Below are 27495 nucleotides of genomic sequence, written 5' to 3' on the forward strand. Positions count from 1 at the left end.
ATGAAGATGCCCGAGGTCTACAGCTCTCAGAGCCACTAGTTTTATTATTTTGTATTTGACTGGGGTAGCCTAGATGTGTCAATATAAATTTGATTAACCTTTAAAGATTTCGACATGTAAATATTTAGGTAACTTCTCACATTTTGTATGGGGAAAGAAACTATCCATTGTCAAAATGAAACTTTCTGGAAAAAAGACCCCGAAAATTCCTGGATGTGTTCAACTGTTTGAAAACTGTCCGTAACTTACATATCTACACGGCTTAGCGACTGCGGGAACTAGATCGCATTCCCTCTCTATCGCGCAAATTCATCAGTGCGAGCGAGACGGACTGCAGTTTACGCAGTCGCTAAAGTTTACGTCAAGTGTCAACTCGTACGGTGTAAGCGAGATACACGGATGAAAGTCATGATGAAATCAAATTGCACAACTTGCGAATCTGAATCGTCCTCCTTGTTAGTTGTATACTTTAACAGACATACAGGCAAACCTTCGGGCTAATTGATTGTTTATTTTGTAACCTGTTTGTATATCCATTATAAGCCTACATGTGAAAAGTAAGGTTATGTTTCTATCTGTTTTTACGCGACTAAATATAGAACTTATAAATTTAGTATTGTTATAAAGATGTTTCACCGTAGATTGGAAACTACTGAAACGATTTTGATAAATTATCAAACGAGACCTCTTAAACTCCAAATGATAAAGGAAGGATTTCCACAATTTTTTTACGAGTACAAATTTTTAAAAAAAACACGTATTTAGGGGTTTTTAATTTGGGGCTTTTATTTCGATTGAGTTACATATTAGGTACGGTCACGTCTGGAAATATTGATACGGACAAAGTGCCAAAAATATGTATACACTACCCTAATACATGGGCCATAAGGTCGTGTATACATATTTTTGGCACTTCGATCGTGTCGATGTTTTCAGACGTGACTGTACCTAAGTAACCAAAAAAACTGATTTTTATTTTTGTGACACACTTTTATTGCTGATTGTAATTTTTCTCATTTGTATACCTATCTATCAAGTGCTTCTCGATACCTTCCCAATGAGCATAACTACTAACTGTGTTTGTGGAATTTGTGGAACTCGTTGATGGAATACTATTCTGTTTCGTTTGGTTACCCTCCGACTTCGAACCAGTTCGTTTAGTTACCTTCCGACTGCGAACCAGTTCCTTTGGTTACCTTCCTACTTCGAACCAGTTCCTTTGGTTACCTTCCGTTCGACTTCGAACCAGTTTCTTTGGATACCTTCCGACTTCGAACCAGTTCCTTTGGTTACCTTCCGTCCGACTTCGAACCAGTTTCTTTGGTTACCTTCCGACTTCGAACCAGTTCCTTTGGTCACCTTTCGACTGCATCTTCATATCAGCTCCATTTTTTGGAAATATTATCGATTGTCATCGGAATTATGCAACCAACTCTAAATTTCAACAGTGAATCCAAATAAAAAATAAAGATTAAATAAATAAATAAATAAATATTATAGGACATTATTACACAAATTGACTAAGTCCCACAGTAAGTTCAATAAGGCTTGTGTTGAGGGTACTTAGACAACGATATATATAATATATAAATATTTATAAATACTTAAATACATAGAAAACACCCATGACTCAGGAACAAATATCCATGCTCATCACACGAATACATGCCCTTATCAGGATTTGAACCCGAAAGGTTAGATTAGATGCCTTATTTCATGAAAGACAATTACATAATAAGTTTGCATTAATGACAAAAATATACAAATTTCTAAAGAAATCAAACCCACATCGTATTTCAGCGCGTATCATTGACAAACAACGTTTTAAAATTTATTACAAACTTACTAAAATATTATATACGCTCGCACTTGACAGCTATTAAAGCAATCATTAGTTGTTGACTAAGTACATAACATACTTTAAGTAAATATGTTATACAATATTTATCGAGCTGTTTAAGTACGGGTATTAATGTGTGAAATGCCGATATTGTCGTTAAACCATAGATTACTATCGACAGACACCGTTTTAATAAAATAAATCTTGAGACAATCTTACACAAATCGACTTAGCCATACAGAAAGCTGAATAAAGTTTGTGTTGTGAGTTCTAGACGTCGATATATAGATACTCGTAGATATAGATAAATACTTAACCTTTTAAATATGTTAAAACGGGTCACTCACGTATTTTAAGTAGAATGTGCTCGACATGTCTCACTCCGTTCGAACTCTATTTAATATGTCTGTCACGGAAGTTTTGTTATTAAAAATACTTAGCCTTTGCGCCGCCACGTCAATGAAGCAATAAAGTGTCATCAACGCCCCGTCAAAACTTGCACGTACACAAACCTGACTAAAACCACGACTCGATAAGAAGTTGTGGCGTGCGGGGCAGGTCATGACTTTATATCAAGTCAATGCCGGTGAAAAGGTTAAAATATAGAAAACATCCATAATTCAGGAACGAATATTTGTGACGAACACACAAATAAATGCCCTTACCAGGATTAGAACTTGGGACCTCCTGCTATTTATAAGCAGAGTCATTACCGACCAGCGGTGGCAGCATGATTCCATTTTTATCACTTGTCACTATTCCCGTCACTTTCGCGCTTACATACTTGTTAGAACATGACAGGTATGGTGACAAATGATAAAGAGCCGGCTATCTTAGCCCTACAGGCTAGGAGGCCGTTTTTTGAGTAATCTTTAATTACTTTGGAAATCTTTCTCTAATCTGAACGGAAACTTTTTAAGTGGAAACTTCATGAGAATTTACTTATAAAAATTCGGAAATTTTGAGAATATTATACAACTTACACATTGATAGTAATAACATCATCATCCAATATTGGAATGTGTTATTATAGAGTTTTAAATTTCAATAACACGTGATCGAAAAAAATCTAATTTCATACAGGTGTACTGAAGGACAAAGGCCTATTTTGTTCCCCCGGGAGCTATAGATAGTGAAAAGCTATAACTCCTTTTTTGTGTCACTAATCCATACCAACCAAGTAGGTATAAATGAGTTTTAGTTTCAAAATACTATCTTTTATGATTTATTATTAATGTTTATGTTAAACAATATTTAAATAAAACAAAACTTAGTAACTTAAGTCTAGTCAAAAAGCCCCCCCCCCCCCCCCCGAGTTGTCCCCGGCGAAAAGGTACCCATAAAGGATGACTCACGCTAGACCGGCCCGGCCCCGGCCCGGTCTGGTGTGAGTCATCCTTAACGCCACATTGCCACGTTGAATGGCGATGGATAACCTTTGCACCAGGTACGGAAATTTCAATCATAAGTTCATAAGTTAATGAATGAACAATCACTATGACAATTCCAAAATGCCTCCGCTAATAAAGTAACCAAATATCATCGACTTCTGTCGATGAGTCACTGATTAGTAACATCATGATGAGTTAGTTGATTGTGTAACATAACTATTTACTTTCGGCAATAATAGTTTACACTAAAATATGGCTCTTCAAATGCTCCTTAAAAAACTTTTTATCCACAATTCAGAACCCCTAGTGTAAATTTAGAAACAGCGCGCCAAGCGGGACGTTTTGGAAACTCAAAATCCCATACAAAATGAGACTTAACGCAAACGCGTACGTCACGTTTCGCTACCGAATAAATTTATACTAGGGGTACAGTTGTACGAGGCAGGAAGTTTCTGGAGAAACGCACAGTTGAAGACTTCCAACCATTGACGCGTAGAGCGCTGGTGGAAAGAAGCGGCAGGGATTAATCCGAACAATTTCTCGGAAAACTCCCCGTTAATATATGCGAAAGAAAATGATTGTGGTGTAATATATATTGTATACAGTAAAGTAAATGATGTGAAGTAGGTTAAAATCGACTAGCAAGATTTTATTACATATTAGGTTGCAGGCGAAGTTAATATGTATTTAGAAACATTGTATCCAATATCCAACCTTGGGGCACTCCTTAAGTCTTAGGTTTACTAAACATCTATGCGTTAATATCTATCTAGTTAATAAAATACGCAGTTTACTCCGATAGAGTTATATTTAAAATTAAACGTCTATATTCTCAAACTATCCGCCATTTTGAAGCGAATTCACAATGAAATGGCGTCGTAAATTTGTCTGTTATTTTGCAAGAACTTTATATGTATTTTATTAATTTTGAATATAAATTAATGAAGTGGTATAAATTGGCATATTTAAATTTGCGAGTCATAACTATAAATAGATACATAAAACAGCCGCTTTATATAGACAGGTAGTAATATAGTTAACGCATTCAGCGCTAGTCACAACACGTTGTTTTTGTCTTTACGAAGCATTTCCGCTACCTATCGGGAAATCCATGTTATCGGCTACGACGTAGCGTTACTAGCGTAGTTCAGCGGTGAATGGAAAACTGGAAATAGCTTGCCAAACTATTATCATCATCGTCCTCACGTTGTCCCGGCATTTTTCCGCGGCTCATGGGACCCTGGGGTCCGCTTGGCAACTAATCCCTAGAATTGGAGTAGGCCCTAGTTTTTATGAAATCGACTGCCATCTGACTTTCCAACCCAGAGGGTAAACTAGGCCTTATTGGGATTAGTCCGGTTTCCTCGCGATGTTTTCCTTCACCGAAAAGCGACTGGTAAACATCAGGTGTTTTTTTGTACATAAGTTCCGAAAAACTTATTGGTACGAGCCGGGGTTTGAACCCGCGACTTCCGGATTGCAAGTGGCACGCTCTTACCGCTAGGCCACCAGCTTGTCAAAATATATTCACCAAACTTTATCAAATTCTGACGAAAAAAAAAAAACAAGATAAAAATCGACTAAAACAGTATTTTACCTACGGAAATTAAACAATGCTTCCGTTGAAAGACAAATGTCAACACGTGGTCAAATCATGCTTCGTTTCAATGGTATATGAAGTCTGCAATACGTACCTACCGAATGTTAATTAACTTAAGAGACATGTGGAATGTAAAGTTAATCCGCCACATGCTTTGTCAGAACAAAAATCACACAAATGTAATCCGTACAAGCATCGTCACAAAGTTGCCAAAGAAACTTTGTAGCCACAGTAAATTTACTGCCTTCTTCCGACACATAATTAAAACTTTAGAGCGCCATTTGACTTTGATCCTTATTATTTTACTGATATGTGTTCAATTTCTTAAATATCACAAAGTGGCGCTATCTTACCGGGCACTACCTGAAGGTTATGGCGCCATCGCTCGAAACGATGCTGCTATACCTTTGGCATTTGTATAGATGGCGACGATTTTTACGCAGGATTTATCGCCTAAATGGCACTAATTTTAGGAGCCAATCTCATTAGCGCGAATGATATCATCATTTTAGCCTCCAGTCGCCCACTGCTGAGCATAGGCCTGTCTTCGTGTACGCCACTTATCCCGGTCCTGGGCTAGTCGCATCCAGAAGTGTCCCGCGATTTTTCGAATGTCGTCCACCCGAGCCAACGGACGCCAATCTGTCAACATTTTGTTCCAGCTGCGTCGGATATATTTAGCTAAAATTCCCCTTTCCTTTTAACATTCGAAACAATCGGTACACAATCTTTGGGGCATTACCGCTCCGCGAAATGACGACAGCAAATAATAGCAATAAACACCTTTAAAAACTCAATAAGCTCGACTGTATTAAAAATGATTTTAGGTGACTAACAGACAATTAGAGTGTGCACAGTCGTTATTTGAATAGTATTGGAATCATATTAATCAAGCTAAAGGAGATGCTTCACGCTCGCTCAGTCAAATAGTCTATTTGTCGCCCTTCGGTCACGAAACGCGAAATAAATTTCATATATCATAGTAAGTCAGGGAGTTTAATTGTTAAGCATAGGCCTCTCTTCGTTTACGCCTCTTATCCCGGTCCTGGGCTAGTCACATCTAGAAGAGTTCCGCGATTTTTCGAATGTCATCCACCCATCGAACCAACGGACGCCAGCCGCTTCTTTCGTCCGAAAGCGGCCACCAATCTGTCAACATTTTGGTCCACCTGCCATCACTCTGCCTGGCCAATTCCATTTCTGCTTGTTAATGACCTCACCTGCGTCTTGCACCTTGGTGCGGCGTCGGATCTCGACATTCCTGACTCGGTCTAGAAGTTTAATGCCGAGCAATGCAAAAAAAGCAAAATGCCGAGTCAACATGTCAGTATCAGTCACCATGTAGGGTTCAAGATAATTTGTTTGTCAAAACTAACGGTATAAAATGTCCAATGTAACGTAAACCCTAAATGACTCAAGAATTTAAGTTCATGGCTGTGCCTTCTACTTACTTTTTTTGCTACCAGCAAAAAGGATGTAGATTATTGGCCATTCCCAATTATCATATATAAGTAAACAATGATACAACACAATGTTAATGACGTGTGCGTGGATTTTTTCTCTATAATTGTGTTAGATCATGGTTTATTTCTTATGTGTGTTCTTACAAGCTTTTATTTAACTTACCCTGGGGCCCATTTCTCGAACGGTATTAGACTAAAATTATTAATTTACGAACTGGGCCCATTTCTCGAACGGTATTAGTCTAATATTATTAGTGTGTTGCCATAGTAACCTATACGATTTAAGAAATACGAGAAATGGGCCCCTGTCAAGTCGTATGGGTTATCATGGCAATACACTAATAATATTAGACTAATAATTCGAGAAATGGGCCCCTGTTTATTATGTAGGTATGTTTGGGTCAAATCTTGGAAGCTAAATGTGACCCGCTTCCCGGTTTTCGATTGAGCTGAAAATTGGCATACTTATGTAAGTCGGGTGACAATGCAATATTATGGTGCCATCGAGCTGAACTGATGATGGACACAAGAGGTCGCCATGAAAACTCTGTGATAAAACAACGCAACCTAATTGTGTTTGGGGTTTTTAGAATTGTCTCGATGTAATATACTCATCGTACATCGTGTGGATGGAAAAGTACAGCCAGCGATAAAAGCCCGTACCAAAAATGTAATTTTTACCAAAACCATTTTTATTATTTAAGAGCTTGTTTAGAAAACGGCTTAATACCTAAATGATATGGCAATACAAATGTCAATACCTATGGTTTAGAATGATATCTACATAATAATTGAGTTATCGTGCGTCTCGCTCGCGCCATTACATGTATAGACAAGTTAATGACATCATGGCGGCATCTTTTCGAGCGATGGCGCCATAACATTTGGCCAATCCTCTAGTAAATGGCGCCACTTTTTGATATATAACAAATTGCACACATATCAGCGAAATAATATGGGTCAAAGTCAAATGGCGTTCTAAATTTTTAATCTTGTGCCATCTGGCAATAAATTTACTGTGGCTACAAAATTTACTTTGACAATCCACCTCTATTTTTTTTTTCTTTATCATTTGATAACAATTATTAACTACTTATATACAAATATTTTATTAAGTATTTTTAAGGCATCTCTGAATCTGTGGCGAATTACTATGGGATATCCAGTGAGCCAACATATTTCATCACCTTCCTTTTAAAATTTCAATCCTTTTAAATTAATAATAATAATAATAATTCAGCCTATATACGTCCCACTGCTGGGCACAGGCCTCCTCTCATGTGCGAGAGGGCTCGGCCTATTAAATTATTCATTTCAAATTCTTTTTGGTCAATATAAAACAAGAAATAAAAGAGACGGGAAATTTCCCTCAGCGCATACGTCAACTATGTTGTTGTTTATAAATTGAAACGTCATTTACAAATAACCAGTAATTTGCCGCGTTTCCATTGTACAAGACAATTACTGGGGGCCTGGCCAAGATTCCAATCGTTTGCGCCGTAGCGAACGTAACGATAATGGCTCCTGGTAAATGGACCGCGTTGGAACAGCAAGATGCCCATGCGATGGTTGAGAGCACGCACTATGGAATGGGCCACGTGTTGATGCGATACCACCATCACTGGCCGTGGCCCATCGCTATACGACACCACAGTACCATCTCCATACACGCTGGCCCATCTTAGCGAGCCAGTATGATGGCCCGTAGAGTAGAGCGGTCATAATGTCTCTCTGTTGCACTAAAAGCATAGACGGTGTAGGATCCTATAGATGTGCTATACGCGTGCGCCCGTGAGGGACAGAACATACGCAATGAGATAAAATTAAAAACACGTTTTAACATTCCTGACAACATACCAAAAACAATCTACGTAATTTGGTCGTGTTATTTGTTTCCTTACTAAAATTTACGGTGGGGAATAAAAAAAAGACTGTGACAAGAACAAACAATAATAGCGCTTTTTCTGCTACTCCTACTGAAAGTTCCATAAGTCTATCCCGTTCGGTCATTCCCCCCATCGCTCATGTCTGATCCAGTTATACTAGATTCATGACTAAAAGTGATAGAAATCAAATTGATATTCTGTTCTTACAGTCAGAATAAGCTTCGCTGACCTTAAAATCTACTGCGAGTTTTTTACATTAACGAAAGATACTTTGAAATAGAGGTGTATTGTCAAAGAAAACTTTGTATCGACGTGACTTTACTGCCATCTTTCGACACACAATTAATACTTTTAGAACGCCGTTTGACTTTGATTCTTATTCTTTCACTGATATGTGTTCAATTCGTTAAATATCAAAAAGTGGCACCATCTTACCGGGCACTACCTAAAGGTTATGGCGCCATCGCTCGAAATCATGCTGGGAGGTATAGGTAAAAAACTTTTAAGTAAGTCACCTGTTGTATGTAGTTGTGACGTGTTCGAATAGACATTTGTTTTGTTTGTGTGTGTCTTTTAAACATTATTGTCTATTCGAATACGTCACAACTACATACAACAGGTGACGTACTTAAGTTTTTTACCTATATAGACCTTTGGCTTTTGACATAATAGATGGCGCCACTTTTTGATATTTAACTAATATCAGTAAAATAATGAGGATCAAAGTCAAATGGCGTTCTACAAGTTTTAATTATGTGTCGAAAGATGGCAGTAAATTTACGTCGTCACAAAGTTTTCTTTGACAATACACCTATATTTTAAATTCTCTTTGCATTAACTTAAACCATTGACGCATTGGTTGTGTCTATAATGGCATGTAAATATGTTTGAAATGAAATTTAAATTTAAATTCTTTACACGTCACTTAATTGTTTAGAATTAATTACGTTCATGGAATAGTAAACACATCACTTTCACATAAATGTCCATTTGATATGTTAATGAGATAATGACATTTGATGCTCTGCCCGAGAAAATTAGAAACCGATCGCAGAAAGTGGACTACAGATTGATTTCAAACAGTCATTCGGTCTGGCCTCGTGGGTAGTGACCCTGCCTATGAAGCCGATGGTCCCGGGTTCAAATCCTGGTAAGGGCATTTATTCGTGTGATGAGCATGGATATTTGTTCTTGAGTCATGGGTGTTTTCTATGTATTTAAGTATTTATATATTATATATATCTTTGTCTAAGTACCCTCAACACAAGCCTTATTGAGCTTACTGTGGGACTTAGTCAATTTGTGTAATATTTATTAATTTATTTATTAATAAGTCATTGATTTATAGCAGTGTCAAGTCAAAGACAATTAAGAAGACCAAGAGTGCTTCCATACAACGGTTTTGTTACCAAAAATACTATTATTTTCGTAGTTGACATCTAGCGTCAAGGAGCGGAACTCTCAGAACAGTCAGAACTGCTACTCGACAACAGATATCGCGGCAAACAAAAAATCTAATGCTCAACGATTTTCAGCTAATATTATAACCAGAGTAAGCGTAGGAGTTGAAAATAGAGTTCCGGTTACTCTGGTTATAATATCAGCGGAAAATCGTTGATCATTAGACTTTTTGTTTGCCGCGACATCTATTGTCGCGTAGCAGTACTGAGAGTTCCGCTACTTGACGCTAGATGTAGACTACGAAAATAATAGTATTTTTGGTAATAAAACCGTTGTATGGGGTGAACACTCTTGGTCTTCTTAATTCTCTTTGGTCATGTTGACGTGGAGTATTCTCAACTGTATAAAAGTAGGTAAACATAAACAAGAACAGTTGTTTACAGTACTTGTGTAAGTAGGAGTGTAAGTTCACCTTGGACCTACATTATTATACTTACATCTTTTACTTTGTTATGTCTATTTTGGGTAAACTTGTTTATGTGAAATATGATGACACACATATAAGTAGGTACATACATATATGTGAGATATAATATCATTTTAAATGGATTTATACTTTTTTTATACTACGTCGATGGCAAACAAGCATACGGCCCGTCTGGTGGTAAGCAGTCTCCGTAGCATATGGACGCCTGCAACTCCAGATGAGATACATGGGCGTTGCCGACCCTAACACCCCGCAACCTTGTTGAGCTCTGGCAACCTTACCGGCAGAAACACAACACTATGAGTAGGGTCTAGTGTTATTTAGCTGCGGTTTTCTGTAAGGTGGAGGTACTTCCCCAGTTGGGCTCTGCTCTAGATCTGGAATGACATCCTCTGTGCTGTGCCCTACCACACAGAGCGAACATAGGAACAGACACCGTAAAATGTGTGTACTTTGACTACTTTGCTCCTAAAATTGTTCCTAAATTCGAATATTTAATACAATTTTAGTTTTAATTTTTTTATATAGTAGTAAGGTATGTTGATATATACTTGCGATATAAAGAGCATCACTACTATCATGTTATGACGACCGGTCTGGCCTAGTGGGTAGTGACCCTGCCTACGAAGCTGATGGTCCCGGGTTCAAATCCTGGTAAGGGCATGTATTCGTGTGATGAGCATGAATATTTGTTCCTGAGTCATGGATGTTTTCTATGTATTTAAGTATTTATAAATATTTATATATTATATATATCGTTGTCTAAGTACCCTCAACACAAGCCTTATTGAGCTTACTGTGGGACTTAGTCAATTTGTGTAATAATGTCCTATAATATTTATATTTATTTATTTATGTTGTAACTTGTGATATACATAGTTTTCATATGTAAAAAAAAAGTTGGAGTACAATTAGCCAGTGCGAAGCAAAATAGGCATATTGTAAGGTATTGAACGAATAGGTATGTTTAAAATAAATTACTAGGCAGGTAGGTGAACTGGTTTTGGATAAGTAGTCTAAATGTAAGTAGTGTCAACGACAACACACAACCTTAATCGTTGAAATTACGACCTTAAAAAAGGAATATACATATGGTCTATCTAGGGCGTAGGCAGGTACAGGCAGGGGGGAGGAGGGGGCAGCTGCCCCCCGTAGGGCTCACATTTTACATACAATGTATGCCCCTCTGCGGCATCTGCGCCCCTCCCCTCCCCATAGTTCACTGGCTGGCTACGCCCTTACATCCTAAATGAATATTATCATTTCTCCACTACCTAAAGGTTGTCTGGAAGAGATCGCTCTTTAGCGATAAGACCGCCTGTTGTTACCTCTGTCTGTATGTATTATGTGTATTTGAAGATGTTATTTCGAGGTTGTGCAATAAAAAAGCATTAGAATTGTAATGTATTGTAAGATCGGGATCCAGATTTAAAACGAATAAATGGTTTTTATAACTTTAAAATGATGAATACACTAAACAGTAAAGGAAATCGACACCTTCGCTAAAATAACCTTTATAATTTTAAAGGGTTTCCCGGATTAGAATGGATACATACCTCCGCCCTCGATTAGCGGAATTATCTCATGACGCGCGAGACTGGTCTCGATCTTCCTATTCAGAACAAACACGTCGACAAGTCTAAAGGTACTGTTCGGATTCTGACCGCAGCTGTACTCCGGCAGTACTGCAGCGCGACATTACTGCCGACTGCGATTTTGGAGCGAAGGTAAAAAACTGGACCAGTGCGAGTCGGACTCGCCCACTGAGGGTTTCGTGCTTTTTTGTATTTGTTGTTATAGCGGCAACAGAAATACATCATCTGTGAAAATTTCAACTATCTATCACGGTTCATGAGATACAACAGGTTGGTGACAGATGGACGGCGGAGTTTTAGTAATAGGGTCCAGTTACCCTTTGGGTACTGCCCGGATATTGCCCGGAAAGAAAATTATTTTATGCCACTTCGACCATCACCATAATTATATAGTAAATCTTATTTCCTTTAAACGAGCAATTCTTGTATACATATATATATGTATATATATTTCTGTGATCTCGGAAACGGCTCTAACGATTTCGCTGAAATTTGGTATATGGGGGTTTTTGGAGGTATACAATCTATCTTATTATTATTATTATGAGCCCATACTGTCCCACTGCTGGGCAAAGGCCTCCCTCTTATTCTTCCACGTGTACAATAGATTAGTCTTATGTTTGGGAAAACGCGTGTATTCGAGTTTTCATGCGTTTTTCTTTCGACGCAGAATATGGTCGCTAATTTCGTATTGCCGGCCACTGTCCGTCTGGTCCAGCGGGTTAAGACGCGGACTGCTACACGAGTGTTACGGGTTCGAATCTCGCCCGGTGACTAACTTTTGTTTTTTTTTTATATGTTCAAGTTTATATATAATTTTTTAATTTTTATTGATTTTGACAAGTTTAATTTAGTAAAAAAAATGTAGTTAAGATTATCACCTATACACCACCATATTACAATAAATAGTTATAACCGAGCAACGCTCGGTCGCCCAGGTACTATAAAGAAATACATAATGTTACTTATCTGGAAGGGAAAAAGAAAAATAATGATGCAAAGAACAAGTAAATGGCACCCAGAAAAAATGTTTCCAAAAATAGTGTCGGGTTTTTGTGATGTTTTTAGGTTCCGTACCCAAAGGGTAAAAACCCTATTACTAAGACTCCGCTGTCTATCTGTCTGTTTGTCTGTCCGTCTGTCACCAGGCTGTCAACCGTGATAATTAGACAGTTGAAATTTTCACAGATGATGTATTTCCGTTGCCGCTATAACAACTAATATTAAAAAGTACGGAACCCTCGGTGGGCGAGTCCGACTCGCACTTGTCCGGTTTTTTATACCACGTCGGTGGTAAACATGCATACGACCCGCCTGATGGTAAGCGGTCACTGTAGCCTATGGACGCCTGCTACTTCAGTGTTATATGCGCGTTGCCGTTGAAAATTGTGTTTGTTTAAATCAGGGATCGGAAACCGGTATTTTTTGTATGGGAACGAAAACGGTATTTTTTCGTTCTTTATTAATTATTTCATTCCTAATCGGGCAATCTAATAATACGAAGTCGTTATCTAAAAACACAACTGAGTCCTACATTTTGAGTATAAAATAAACCGAAATATATGGTTATTTCGATGTTTTTGCAAAAAACCGGTTCTGATCCCTGGTTTAAATATACATAATAGTTTCGTACAAAAAAAGTAGACGGATTCGGATTGTTTTGATTAACTTGCATAAAAACTATGTAAACACGTACATGAGTATTTATTAAGTAAACATGCAAATACCATCGTGACTCGTACACGAGCACGATGTATTAAATAAATTCAATACTTGTATTTATTAATCCAGCCTATATGGACCCGGGTACGTCCTTAAACTACGTCCAAAAGAGAGGTATAGGCATTGTGAATGTCATCTCGCTTTGTGTGGTAGGGCACAGCACAGCGGATGTCATTCCAGATCTAGAGCAGAGCCCAACTGGGGAAGTACCTCCACCTTACAGAAAACCGCAGCCAAATAACACTAGACCCTACTCATAGTGTTGTGTTCCTGCCGGGGAGTAAGATTGCCAGAGTTCAATAAGGGTGCGGAGTGTTAGGTTCGGCAACGCGCATGTAACTCCTATGGAGTTGCAGGCGTACATAGGCTACGGAGACTGCTTACCATCAGGCGGGCCGTATGCTTGTTTGCCACCGACGTGGTATAAAAACCCCGGACAAGTGCGAGTCGGACTCGCCCACCGAGGGTTCCGCACTTTTTAATATTAGTTGTTATAGCGGCAACAGAAATACATCATCTGTGAAAATTTCAACTGTCTAACTATCACGGTTGACAGCCTGGTGACAGACGGACAGACAAACAGACAGACATAAAAATATATATATATATATTCGTCCCACTGTTGGGCACAAAACTCTTCATGTGCGAGAGGGCTCGGGATATAAATAGTCCCCACGCTGGCCCAATGCGGGTTGGGGACTTCACATATACCCTTTGAATTTCTTCACGTACGTAATGCTGATTTCCTCACGATTCCGAAAAGTTAGGGGTAAATATCTAATGATATTCATTGGTATCGAAGATATAAGATAAAAAAGACCAAGAAAAAAACGTGCCTCAAAAAATCATGAAAAATGTATGCTCCAATAGATGGAGATGTACCTTTGGCCTAGACACGAGTAGATGGCGACACCGTTTGATATTTAACACATATCAGTGAAAGAACATGGGCTAAATAGCCATATATCATTCTAAGAGTTTCAGTCCTGAGTCGAAAGATGGCAGTAAAAGTTGGCTACAAAATTTACTTTGACAATTCGCCTATTACCCAATTCTCTTTGAACCAGGTCGCGTAGCCAACATGCAAATCGCTTACGCTCCGTAGCGATCGAAACGCAACTGTCACTGTCGCACATATATGGAAGAGTGAGACACAAAGCGTTTCGTTGTCGAAGCTATAGCGATCGTCACCTTGGCTAGGCCGGCAGATTTGAACCTGTGACCTCCAGATTAAAAGTCGGACGTCAACTCCATTCCGCCATTAACGTTTCTCTATTGAATAAATTGGAATTAAATCTTTATAATTATGAACCGGCCTATTTGAAATATAATATAAAAGCTGTAATATTTATATGAAGGGTGTTCTATATAAAAATATGTCTTAGAATATTCAGTATTTTTTCAAGACAAAAACTCTGCAAAGACTTAATGTATGTGCACATAAAGCCTTTTTCTATTAAAATGTCAGTGTGATCGACCTTAACCTCAACATAATATTACGCATAGGACCAGGAAACAGTAAACTTAAACCATTAAGTCATAAAGTCGTATGTCAACATGCCTCAATGTTACATACATCTATTTGAGTTACCACGGTAGTGCCGTTTTTAACGCCGTGCGACAATGCATATCTAAGATTTATCCATTTCAAAAACTAACACTAAAAGTCGTATGTCTAAACGCCTCAATGTCACATACATCTATTTGAGTTACCACGGTACTGCCGTATTTAACGCCCCGCGACGGCCGCGACACAAAGCATATCTAAGTATTATCCAATTCAAAAACTAAAACTAAAAGTCGTATGTCCACATGCCTCAATGTCACATACATCTATTTGAGTTACCACGGTAGTGCCGTTTTTAAACGCCGTGCGATACAATGCATATTTAATTTTTATCCAATTTAAAAACTAATACTAAAAGTTGTATGTCCATATGACTTATTATCATTTGACGACTGGTCTGGCCTAGTATGAAGCCGATGGTCCTGGGTTCGAATCCCAGTAAGCGCATTTATTTGTGTGATAAGCACATGTCAGTGCATGAGTCATGGATGTTTTCTATGTATTTAAGTATTTGTATATTATATATATCGCGGGACTTAGTTAACTTGTGTAAGAATATCCCTATAATATTAATCATTTAGTTATTTTTGAGTTAGGACGGCAGTGCCTTATTTGGACGCTGTGCGACACAGATATAAGTTTTTTCAAACTTATGTTGCATGTCCATACGCCTTATAGGCACTTACGTCGTTATGAGTTAAGACGGCAGTGATGTTTAAACGTTATTGCGTGCGACACATAACTAATATGGTATTATGACGATTTACGAGACAAAGTGGCGCATAAAGAAACTTGCCTACCTGTTAAAAATGTATGTTTATTGTTTATATACGCTTTTGACGTACTTAAATAGGATTGTTATATTTAATACAACAAGAAAAAAGCAATTTATTTTTGTTGTGATCTATTTGTTGCTGTAACTTAGAGCTTGTGCACAAATTACGCGAGGTTTTTTCGGCTAATTTTTGATCCCTCCCCCTTGGTCATATTGGGTGAGGTTTTTGGCTACCCCCCGACCCCAACATAACCTCTAGTGATTTTTTTTTTCATTCGACCTAATTTTAAGATAAACAGTATTGTATATAGGTTTTTTTTAATGATACAGGAGGCAAACGAGCAGACGGATCACAGTCCATCCTTTTTTGAGTTAATGCGAAAAATTTATTCTTAGTAAAAATACATGCAAAGCGCTGCGAAGATACTCCCTTATTTTTTTTGATACAGGAGGCAAACGAGCAGACGGATCACCTAATGGCAAGCTATTACCGCCGCCCATGGACACTTGCAACATCAGAGGGGTTGTAAGTGCGTTGCCGGCCTTTAAGCTGGGAGTACGCTCTTTTCTTGAAGGTTTAAAGGTCGTATCGGTCGGAAATGCCGTTCGTTCCGTCGACGTCACCAACATCTTTACAAGCCAACATGCCAATAATATATTTACACGCCTCTATGACACTGACTTTAAGGTCGCGTTGACATATATTTGAAACGTTGGGTTGTAAAGATATCTGTGTACTCGACTGTACATGATACTTACTATTTAGTAACACCCCTTTTGGTCTGTTCTGACAGAATGTTAACACAAAACCCTACACTGAGCATGGCCCGACATGCTCTTGGCCGATTATTTGTTTCTAATAATCGATTGTAGTTTTCCTTTGAGTCATTACAACTGACCTTAAGTACCTAATGATTCACTTTAATAAGAAAATACCTGATTCCTTGCATAACATGTGTATTCTAACTACTTATACTAATTAATGATAATAATGGCTACTAAGTATAACATGGATAAACCCTCAATGCAAACAATGATACACTCAAGATCGATTAAAACGGATTATCTTGCATAGAATTTATATGCAAAGAGCAACGCTTTTAATGTATTTGTGTGTAGGAACGCATTTATACGCGAACCTGTAGATAAAATTAGTTTTTCAACGTTATTTGAAATTTATATGCTAGCCAAGATGTATCGTTTGCAGAAAATCAAAATAGTTTATTAATACAGAGAAACTTATAATTATTATTAAAACAAGGTTAAGTAAACTTATTCTAGTTATTGTTTCAAGTTATAGAAATTGCCCGTGACACCAGGGAGAATCAACTTTTTAGCGTTACTCGTTGCCATGGTTACGATTAGTTGTCCAGGGGACAAAAGTTCATTGAAATACTGATTTTATGGTACTTAAATGTATCAAACTTGCGTTTTTGTGGTCGTTATAACCAATGTCCATAATGGGCCCCCTACTAAGCATGTTAATAGAACGGCATACAACGTCTCTTCAAACAAACTGTGCCACTGTTGTCCCTTGGACAACGGGACAGGATAACAAAACAAAAAAAGTTGATTCACCCACCTGCACTAGGCTATGCCTGTCTCGCAGGATGGCACTTTTCCTAGTTTGCCAGTTTTTATTGATTATAGGCGCTAAAGAATTCACTATCAGCTAAAAATGAAATGATGCGAAACGCTATTGTCTCTATCACTCTTCTTCGCTTGGTAGTAATCTTGGCTAGGCCCCCAGGGTTCTTTGCCAACGTGCCAATCGTTAACACTCCATAGCATAGCGTAGTCTCTCTCTATCACTTGTCCATGTTAGTGCGACAGTGACGGTTGCGTTTCGTTCGCAATTTCTCAATTTCTAAGTGGAAATGACGAAATATTTAAAACAGCCCCGTTATACGGTGTGTTTTTTTAAGTATAATCGCGTCTATCTATACAGGGTGTTTATTTAGTCACCTGCAATAATTTACGAGCTGCATATACAAAGTGGCCAAAAAATATGTGCATTCCCGTTGCCAGGGAGGTTTTGGGATTATACTGAGCAACTTTTATTATGGGACCAACCCCGAAATTGCGAATTATTTTTTTACCCTCCCATAGAAAATGGACCAGCTAAAATGTATGAAACAGTTGGAATTTTCGCTTTAGTTATCCCATCTCTTTTTTTCGTCTGATCTGTATCATTCTTATAACACTTGACCACGCATGTCGGCATATTTTATATTTTTCCTCCCCCAATTTACTCAAATGACATGTCGATCCGACTGACGGCAAATTGGTGGATGAGGGCATAGAGATAACTGTCAATGTCTGTGTGTCACGCGTAAATACTAGGAAATTGGTGGATGATGGAATCCCAGTTGTGTTTTACCGATACTCCGTCCGCAGTATTATTAGTCCAAGGGCTCACCGTACAAATTCTGCCATTTTTTGTGGGGGGGAAACGTGCACACAATCGCACTTCTTTTCGAAGCTTCGCGATAGGCCTGTTGTTTTATGAAAACATCTAAATTCCATCGAAGTGATAAAAAACGGGTTTTTCGTTACAATAACAATTTATTTTTTTACCATAGACGATTGTATTTCTATATGCGGATGTTATTCATTTTTTCTACGATTATTAGGCATTAATCATAACACGTAGTTTCTAACAGTTGTAAACAACCATAATTTGTAGTATATGGCAAGTATATGGTCAATAGGTATGCGATCTTTGATATGTTCTTGCCTAATTTCGCATAATTTTAATTAACCTAAATATTTATATAATTACATTAGAATAGGGAATTTAGCATAATTTTAATTTAACTAAATATTGATATAATTATTTTACATTAGAATTGGGATTTAGCTAAGGATAGTTGGGATTTCAGAAAGATCGACAAATACTACTTGTTTTACTATTTGTTTGTTTTCTTGTTTACCTAGTTTTTGCAAAGCCAACAATAAAAGTTTTCTACCCAATATCGATGTCATTGATACATTGACACTGAAAATCTAGTCCTAATAATTAGTAATTAGTCGGTTTTATAGCCATAACATAACTTTGCTATACGCGGCTTGCCCTGACATAATAATTATATGACATAATGTTTTGGACATGGCGCGGTTAGTCCGGTCCGGTGGTTTCCTCTCTCTGCGGCCCTGACCACCTGCACCGGCAGCTTGGGCCCCGCCCGCTGTTCGCGGCAAATTAAGTTAGGTTTTTTAAATGTGTTTATTAGTATTTTGTATTATTTCTGTTTTTTTTTTATATTTTATAATTTAAACTTAGGAGAAATAAAAAAATATGGCATAATATCGAAAAATTAGAGGCCATTTAATGTGGATGGAATTCTGTACATTTTACGCGACATTGATCAAAAACTGGTCTACGGGTTACACAAGGTGTTCATGTTGAATGCAATTTTGCAATAGCTGTTTTGTAACTATCGAAGATCACGGTCGCGATAAATATCTAACAGAAAAAATATATTTTTTTATACGACGCGCTTTCATCGTCCGATGAGTCCGATTCCATGTTTTTTATTTATTTATTAAGAGATAAGGGGACGGCTGTCCCCATTTTCCTCTCTGGATATTGACCTTATGGAAAATATTCCTGCATAATTTGATGTATATTAATAGTAGCTATAAAGTTTGACTTTATCGTTTTTTTTTTATTATTGTATAAATTAGGAGTGAAAAACAGTTTACATACAAATTTTTAAATACTCTTTAGTCTTATAATACCTAATTAAAAATTCGAAAAAAATCAAACGTAAGGGCATAGCTGTGGTCGATATATAACAAATTGTGTCAAAATATTTTCAATATTATTAATATTCGGAGAGGAAAATGAGGACTACGTTTGTATCAAAAGGCGATTTTTTCATTTATGTGAGTCATTTTGACGACCGGTCTAGCCTAGTGGGTAGTGACCCTGCCTATGAAGCTGATGGTCCTGTGTTTGATTCCCGGTAAGGGCATTTATTTGTGTGATGAGCACAGATATTTGTTCCTGGGTCATGGATGTTTTCTATGTATTTAAGTATTTGTACATTATATATATCGTTGTCTCAGTACCCACAACACAAGCCTTCTTGAGCTTACCGTGGGACTTAGTCAATTTGTGTAATAATGTCCTATAATATTTATTTATTTATTCATTTATTATTCTTAAACAATACAAGACAATGTGAAAATGCTCTATATCATAACATAGGGTAGGCTAACCGGTAATAAAATATTTAACAATGTAAATTACCGGTATTTCAACATTTACCGGTTGTATTCCCTACTGACGTCAAGAGAGCAATTAAAATATTTTAGTATTACAGTGTAGTGAAGTAGTTTAAAATGACTTTGCGACACTAGAGGTATAATACTAAGTTCGTGTCATAAATGATGATTATGTACGTAACATAGCCGCTGGAAAAAAATTAATTGCACTTTGTTTGTTAAGAGGAAAGGGGACGGCCGCTTCTCAATTTAAACGTAGTCCCCATTTTCCTCTTTAAATATTGACATTATGGAAAATATTTTCACATAGTTTGATGTATATTAGCCACAGCTATGCCCCTATGTTTGATTTTTTCGTTTTTTTTATTATTGTAAAAATTAGGAGTGAAAAACTGATTTCGTGCAAATTTTTAAATGCTTCTAAATCTAATCATCATTTAAAATTCGAAAAAATCAAACTTAAGGGCATAGCTGTGGTTGATATACAACAAATAGTGACAAACTATTTTCAAGAATATCCAGAGAGGGAAATGAGGACTACGTTTCACGCAGGTTAAAAATTCCTTTTGAGATGGCATTATTGAAACCTAAGAAGGTTTTCACAATATCCGATTCGATTTTGGATGTTGGATACGAATCCAGAGAAACAAAAATTTTAATATTTTATAGGGCATTTTCTAGCATCTGTTTTTCTCCACATGTCATCCGACATCCGACAATTTGAAAACACTTAGAGCCTCGATTCGATTTGCTGTTGTATTAAAAATACACGCTGTATGTCTGTGCTGTTCCTAATTTTCTGTCAAAATCGGACCTGTATTCTGTACCCCTAGTGTAAATTTATTCGATGGCGTAACGTGTCGTACGCGTTTGCGTTAAGTCTCATTTTGTATGGGATTTTGAGTTTCCAAAACATCCCGTTTGGCGCGCTGTTTCTAAATCTCATACAAACTTCAACTTCAACTTAATGATTCACACTTGGTATAATTATGTATGTATTAATATATGTATGTTTATTTGTATTAAGTATAATAATAATAAATAAATAAATATTATAGGACATTATTACACAAATTGACTAAGTCCCACAGTAAGCTCAATAAGGCTTGTGTTAAGGGTACTTAGACAACGATATATATAATATATAAATATTTATAAATACTTAAATACATAGAAAACACCCATGACTCAGGAACAAATATCCATGCTCATCACACAAATACATGCCCTTACCAGGATTTGAACCCGGGACCATCAGCTTCGTAGGCAGGGTCACTACCCACTAGGCCAAACCGGTCGTCGTGTATTATATGTGTAAGTTTATCTATATATAGTTTATATTCATATATGTATAGTATCGGTTACAAATTCATTTACTTTAAAAGACACTGCACCTACTTAATCTTTCTGGTTTAACCCATTGGTTGACTGGTAGAGAATGCCTTAAGGCATTAAGTCCGCCATTTGTACCTTCATGTATTGTGCAATAAAGATTAAATAAATAAATAATAAAATGAGACTTAACGCAAACGCGTACGTCACGTCACGCTATCGAATAAATTTATACTAGGGGTTCTGTACTTTGTGTGTTTGAATTCTATTAAGTCAATTAAATATCGATTAGATAAACCTGTACCCGTTTCTTGGCGTCCTAATCGCTTAAGTGACTAGTTCGTTAATATAATAAAATCAGCTTAAATACTTAGTTCGTGTCATCCACGATGACGGGCAGATGTCTCAAATCTTACCTTTAAGAGGCTGTCAACACCCAATGTCCTTGAAATTGATGTTACTTAAACAGTTTTTTAAGAAAGACTATTTGTTTTAGTCAAGTAAGAAAAATATATGTTCATATTAATTATATTTCACAGACCGTGGTTGTACTCGATACATGATTGAAGGAAATCGGCTCGATAGAAAATAATTGCAAAGATTGGTCTTAAAATCCCAATTAAACGGTTCTATATCTTTATTGTTTTGACTTATGGGTCTGCAATTAAAATCACAATTTCAAAACATTTATATCTAAACCGCTGTTGAGTAAAATATTACACTAATAATTCACTTTTTTTTATTTAAATATTTTTCTTATTATTCCCTTGCCCAGGCCCAGTAACATGCGACAGTGCTATCTCATTTACTCCGATACAAATAGACAGTGTGCGCGCTTTAGGTATTGACAGCCTCTTAACAACATGATATGTGACGTTATCTATGAAAAGGGACCTTATTGTCGATGGCGCTTCCGTCGTCATAAAAGATGTTCCGATACAAATACAACGCTGCGCGACGCAGTGCGGCGTAAGCGCCATCGACAATAAGGTCCCTTTTCATAGATAATGCCACATATTACGATTCAAGGCTCGCGTCATCGTTAATGACACGATATATAACTCCGTTGCGCCTTAATGTTAATATTTTAATTTATAATTTGTGACAAAACTGTCACTAACAATCTGGTTTATTTTAATAAAATGAGCATTTGTGTAAAAGTTTTTTAAATACAATAAGTACCTACATTATTATTACAATTTACGTAAAATATGAAACGAAAATCAATTGTCGATGACTATGTTAAGCGCACCAATCATGGGACATTTAAGAAAAAAATTGGAGTATTTTTGATATTTCACCGACAACTATAAAATTTCTACCGCTTTACGCTTTAAAAGTTGAATGTTCAATTCGTCCTTTATGTTTTCTTTGTATTTAACGAAAGCTACTGTAATTCGTTTCACTATTATTAACCAATTAAAACTGTGTTTTTTTGTTCGTCATGGGATGTATGGCGCCATTAATTTTAAAACTAACAAATATCAATGAAAAATTATACTTAAGCAGCTCTTTGAAAAAAACTGGTGGTAAATACTTGTTTTACAGGATTTGTCTATACCATCCCATTACTGGCGCCTGTTTCATTATAGGGGTGTTTTGATATTGAATGAAAAGTGACTCGAAAAATAAACAAGTTAAAAAAAGATTTACATTTGAAAACAAAACCATAAGTAATTCCACTTATATATGTATTAAACGTTAGAATAATTAGTATTTCTGTGAGCTGTGGACATCGCGTTAAGCTTAGAAAATGTAAAAGTGAAAAATACTTAGTTCGTTGAGTCGTTATCACAGTGAGTGGCGCTTAAAACCATTGTGGTCTTAAGCGCCATAGACGCTCTAGGCGCTTAAGTCCTTTATGCCAATTTACGCATTTTGGAAAATTCCGAAACAGGATCGACAAAATAATCTATTTAATCATATAATCTGGTCACAAAAATTCAAGAGGTTAAGAATTGCGACCTATAGATGAGAACAAAGCGAAATGCTCGAGTTAAAACGGAGAACTTTGGTAACGCTTCGGTCAATGACAGAAAAGAGTTTAATTTCCAATAAGATCTTACAATAATCTCACAAAAATGTATTCGATTTACAGATTTACGATATTATAAACAAAATAAAATATCACAATGCGTTAATACGACATTTCAAATAAAAAAGAGGTAATTTATAGGCCGCGACATTTCAGATAACCTAAATAATATTTGTTTACAACCATAGAGATAATAATATCGATAGACTTACATTTCGGTTGCCTGGTGAGCTGTCCTTTTCTTCTTCTCTCGAATAATCGATTTATAATCGCATCTTTACGCTCATTAAACTCGAAATCCTCAAACTTATTGTTTAATCCCTCGCACTCGGCTAGATTCGATTCGAACGTCGATGTGTCAAAATCGCCTTTCTGTAATCGATTGTTGCCGATTTCTTTCAACTCTGTGTTGACACCGGAAAATCGACGACCCGCCACTCGACCCCAGATCTGACCAAAGTCTTTCATTTTAAAAAGTTAATATTGTCTATGATTAAAAAAATACACCGAATATTTATTATAGTTTAAGACACTTTCAGATGTTTACACCAACGTTTAATAATCGTTTTTTTAATTACACTGGTTTTCTTTCAATGTCACAAACTCGAGCAATGCCAGTTTCGCAACGCAGCAGAATGTCCATTCAAAAATCACGTAAACACTATAAAGACATGTAATCACATAATATAACACTGCACTCTTTTCCTCACATGATGAAAATACATTTTATACATAAACAAACACATTTAAAAATCCTTATTTGATTTGAACAGTCTTAGTTTTTACTTTTTAACGTGTTTTTTTCTTAATTTCAAACGGGCGGGAAAATCGCCGCGCGCGTCGCTGCGTCTGTTTTTTTTTCTAAGCATACAATGTCTAAGGCTCGCTTCGAACAGCTGACTACTAGTGCCTCGCTCGGCGCTTGCTTGTTCTTATATAAAATTTCGCAATGCTACGCGCACAGACGCGTTCCAAGTGCGTAAGCACGACGTCATTTGCCTTTGTGTGAGTGGAACAGGCTTGAATTTTTAAAATCGTACATTCTAGTCCTTTATCCTTCATTTTGGATTGTTTTTGCTTTTATAGATACTGGTTTGCTATGGTCAAATTAATCGTTTTTGTTACTCTCCTCAGTGACGTCAATAAGTGCCCTTTCAGAATTAAAAATAATAAAGCGAGGATATTTTTTTAATTTGGCATTATAAGAAGTCTGGCCAAACATTTTCGTCACAAAAAAGCGCGAAATGCATAAATCGTAAACGTAAGGTTGTTTCTACATTATTTTTTAATTTGCCGCTTCCATGGAGTATAATACTCGTATATTCCGACTCGGATCCCTTTGTTTGGCATAATTATTGAAAGTCATAATGTAATGATAGTCATATTATCATTAGTCATAACTCTGAAACCGTTAACTTTTCAGGAAATTCCTTCGGTTATCCTATAGATAGGTTAGGTTAGGTTAGGTTTGTTTTATGGCAATCCTGAAAAACCTGGCGTTTCTGAGAAAAACCAAATCATCGCTAACGAAAATGCGTACAAACAATACATTATGACTTAAAACTTTAAGGGGAAACAACAGAGACCCATTCCGACTATGTGTTATATTTCATTTTCGGTTAGGGTTGCCAGCCTAAATGCACAGTTTTGCGGTACATTTGCGTTCAATTTGCGGGACTTGGATATACAATGCAGGACTCCTTCACCCGGCCTAACTGGGAAATGGTATACCTATTTGCCGTCAAAAAATTCAACCAAGGTAACTTTCTAAACATTTATAGCACACTAGTATATACATTTTATGACATAAACATTAAAGAAAATTGGTTAATATAGATCGGTTCAATCCCTGAAGACTTCATATTAAAGTCACGCGCCGGTGCAACCTCCGTTTCATTGCTTATAATCTAGCCAGAAAACGGGACAATCGGCGTCCCGCACGGACCTTTTGCGGGACGCCTACTTTAGGGCTCCAGAAACGGGACGGCCCGCGTATTGCGGGACGGTTGGCAACCCTATTTTCGGCCCTATTTGAACTTTGATACGCCAAAAATCTTTAGGATATGTCAGTGTTAAAAGTGACGTTTTCCTTTGAATAAACGTCACTTTAGATACTGACATATCTTATCCGTATCGTATCTTTAACAAACATTTGATTTATCAGCGTCTATACACATATTTATCCCAGAAACTGTAACAGGCAGACGTAATGTTATGTTTATGTATCTCCGCTAAACAAATAAATAGTTTGAAATATAATTATTAAAGAGCTTGACTTTATTACTACTTCATGTATTTCGCTGTTTTAAGTGTATTTTTATCTTTATTTGGGTTATATTCAATGGCGCGTAAGAGCTAGTGCTCACAAGTCAAACCGTATCACCTTTAGCCTGAGAAGAGGATATTGCCCTCCAGTCAAACTTGGAAACGATATGGCAAGATATCGTTTCCAAGTTTGACTTCACATTGCGAGTGTAGCAAGTACCTAGGATTTCATCAAGATCGGCGCCTTACATGGAAAACTCACGTAAAATACAAACGTAATGAAATTTTATTAAAATACACAAATCTTCCGTGGTCTACAAATTACTCCTTACATCGCAATCGTTAAATCCATCTGGACATATGGGATCCAGCTATGGGGTACTGCTAGTGATAGTAACATAATGTGTCCACAAAGAGCACAGAACGCCATCTTTCGTGTGATTGCCAACGCACCGTGGTTCACCCGAAACGATGAAATACACGATTACCTCAATATGACCACCATAAAGGAAGAAATCCAAAAATTCACAAAGAATGATATTGAGCGCCTAGCAAGCCACCCTAACCCACTGGCTTCAAAATTATTGGATAACACTAAAACTGTACACAGACTTAAAAGGAAGCACATCATGCAACATGAATGTGTGGTTAAATGAGACGATGGTCTCCAAAGACCTAATGTCAATTCCTACATAAGTACATCAAAACTAATTATAGTCGTTACCGACTGATGGTATTTCGAGCACAAAAAAAATTGTGTTCTATCTCTGAATATTGTTAGACATAATTATGTATAACATATTTTTAAATGTGACATCCTTAGGTTAGTTGGGATAAAAAAAAAATTATACTACGTCGGTGGCAAACAAGCATACGGCCCGCCTGATGGTAAGCAGTATCCGTAGCCTATGTACGCCTGCAACTCCAGAGGAGTTACATGCGCGTTGCCGACCCTAACCCCCTCCCGCCCCTCGTTGAGCTCTGGCAACCTTACTCACCGACAGGAACACAACACTATGAGTAGGGTCTAGTGTTATTTGGCTGCGATTTTCTGTAAGGTGGAGGTACTTCCCCAGTTGGGCTCTGCTCTAGATCTGGAATGACATCCGCTGTGCTGTGCCCTACCACACAAAGCGAGATGACATACCTCTCTAATGGACGTAGTTTAAGAACGTACCCGGGTCCAGAATCCAGAAAGAAATACTTAAGTATCAGTTTTTTGTCAAAATGTACATGCATTGTACATTTTGACCAAGCCGCATTTTTTAAATGTATGGAACATTATTAACATAATTATAAAACTCCTAATTAGTTAATTGAGTCCAATTAAAAGATCAACGATATTGTACGTTAATTAATTCGATTTATTCGCATTGAGGAAAGCACTGTACCAATAAAACGAATACATTATAAAATATGAATTTATGGTAGGATTATAAATAATTTCAATGTCCTTTAAAACTCAAACTTATGTATGAAGGTGAAGTGGTTTCAGCCGGCAGGATATTTAGATCATAATACAGTTGCAGTCTTTTTTAACGGGAGCCTATTACTAAGACTCCACCGTCCGTCTGACTGTCTGTCTGCCTGCCTGTCTCTCTGTCTGTCTGTCTGCCTGCCTGCCTGTCTGTCTGTCTGCCTGCCTGCCTGCCTGCCTATCTGTCTGTCTGTATATCTGTCTATCTGTATGTCCATTTGTCCGTCTGTCTGTCTGCCTGGTTGTCTGTCTGTCTGACTTTCTGTCACCAGGCTGTATCTCAAGATCCGTGATAGCTAGATAGTTGAAATATTCACAGATGATGTATTTCTGTTGCCACTATTATAACAAATATTTAAAAAAGAATAAAGTAAATATTTAATGATAAAAAACGTGATTTTTTGCCATTTTTGCGCAATGGTACGGAGT

At 37.1% G+C, this 27495-nt stretch overlaps 1 protein-coding gene across 1 annotated transcript in view; it reads right to left on the reverse strand.

Moving 5' to 3' along the window:
* The window catches only part of LOC133533052 (scavenger receptor class B member 1-like), a 68354-nt gene extending 44118 nt beyond the window's left edge, over positions 1-24236 (reverse strand). The window contains exon 1 of the mRNA XM_061871980.1: positions 23537-24236. Within this exon, the coding sequence (XP_061727964.1) occupies positions 23537-23792 (256 nt within the window). The 5' untranslated portion in view covers positions 23793-24236. The remainder of the gene's footprint in view (positions 1-23536) is intronic.
* Between the last annotated feature and the right edge of the window lie 3259 nt (positions 24237-27495).

This window comes from Cydia pomonella, chromosome 28 (genome assembly GCF_033807575.1).
Source record: "Cydia pomonella isolate Wapato2018A chromosome 28, ilCydPomo1, whole genome shotgun sequence".
NCBI classification, from domain to species: Eukaryota; Metazoa; Arthropoda; class Insecta; order Lepidoptera; family Tortricidae; genus Cydia; species Cydia pomonella.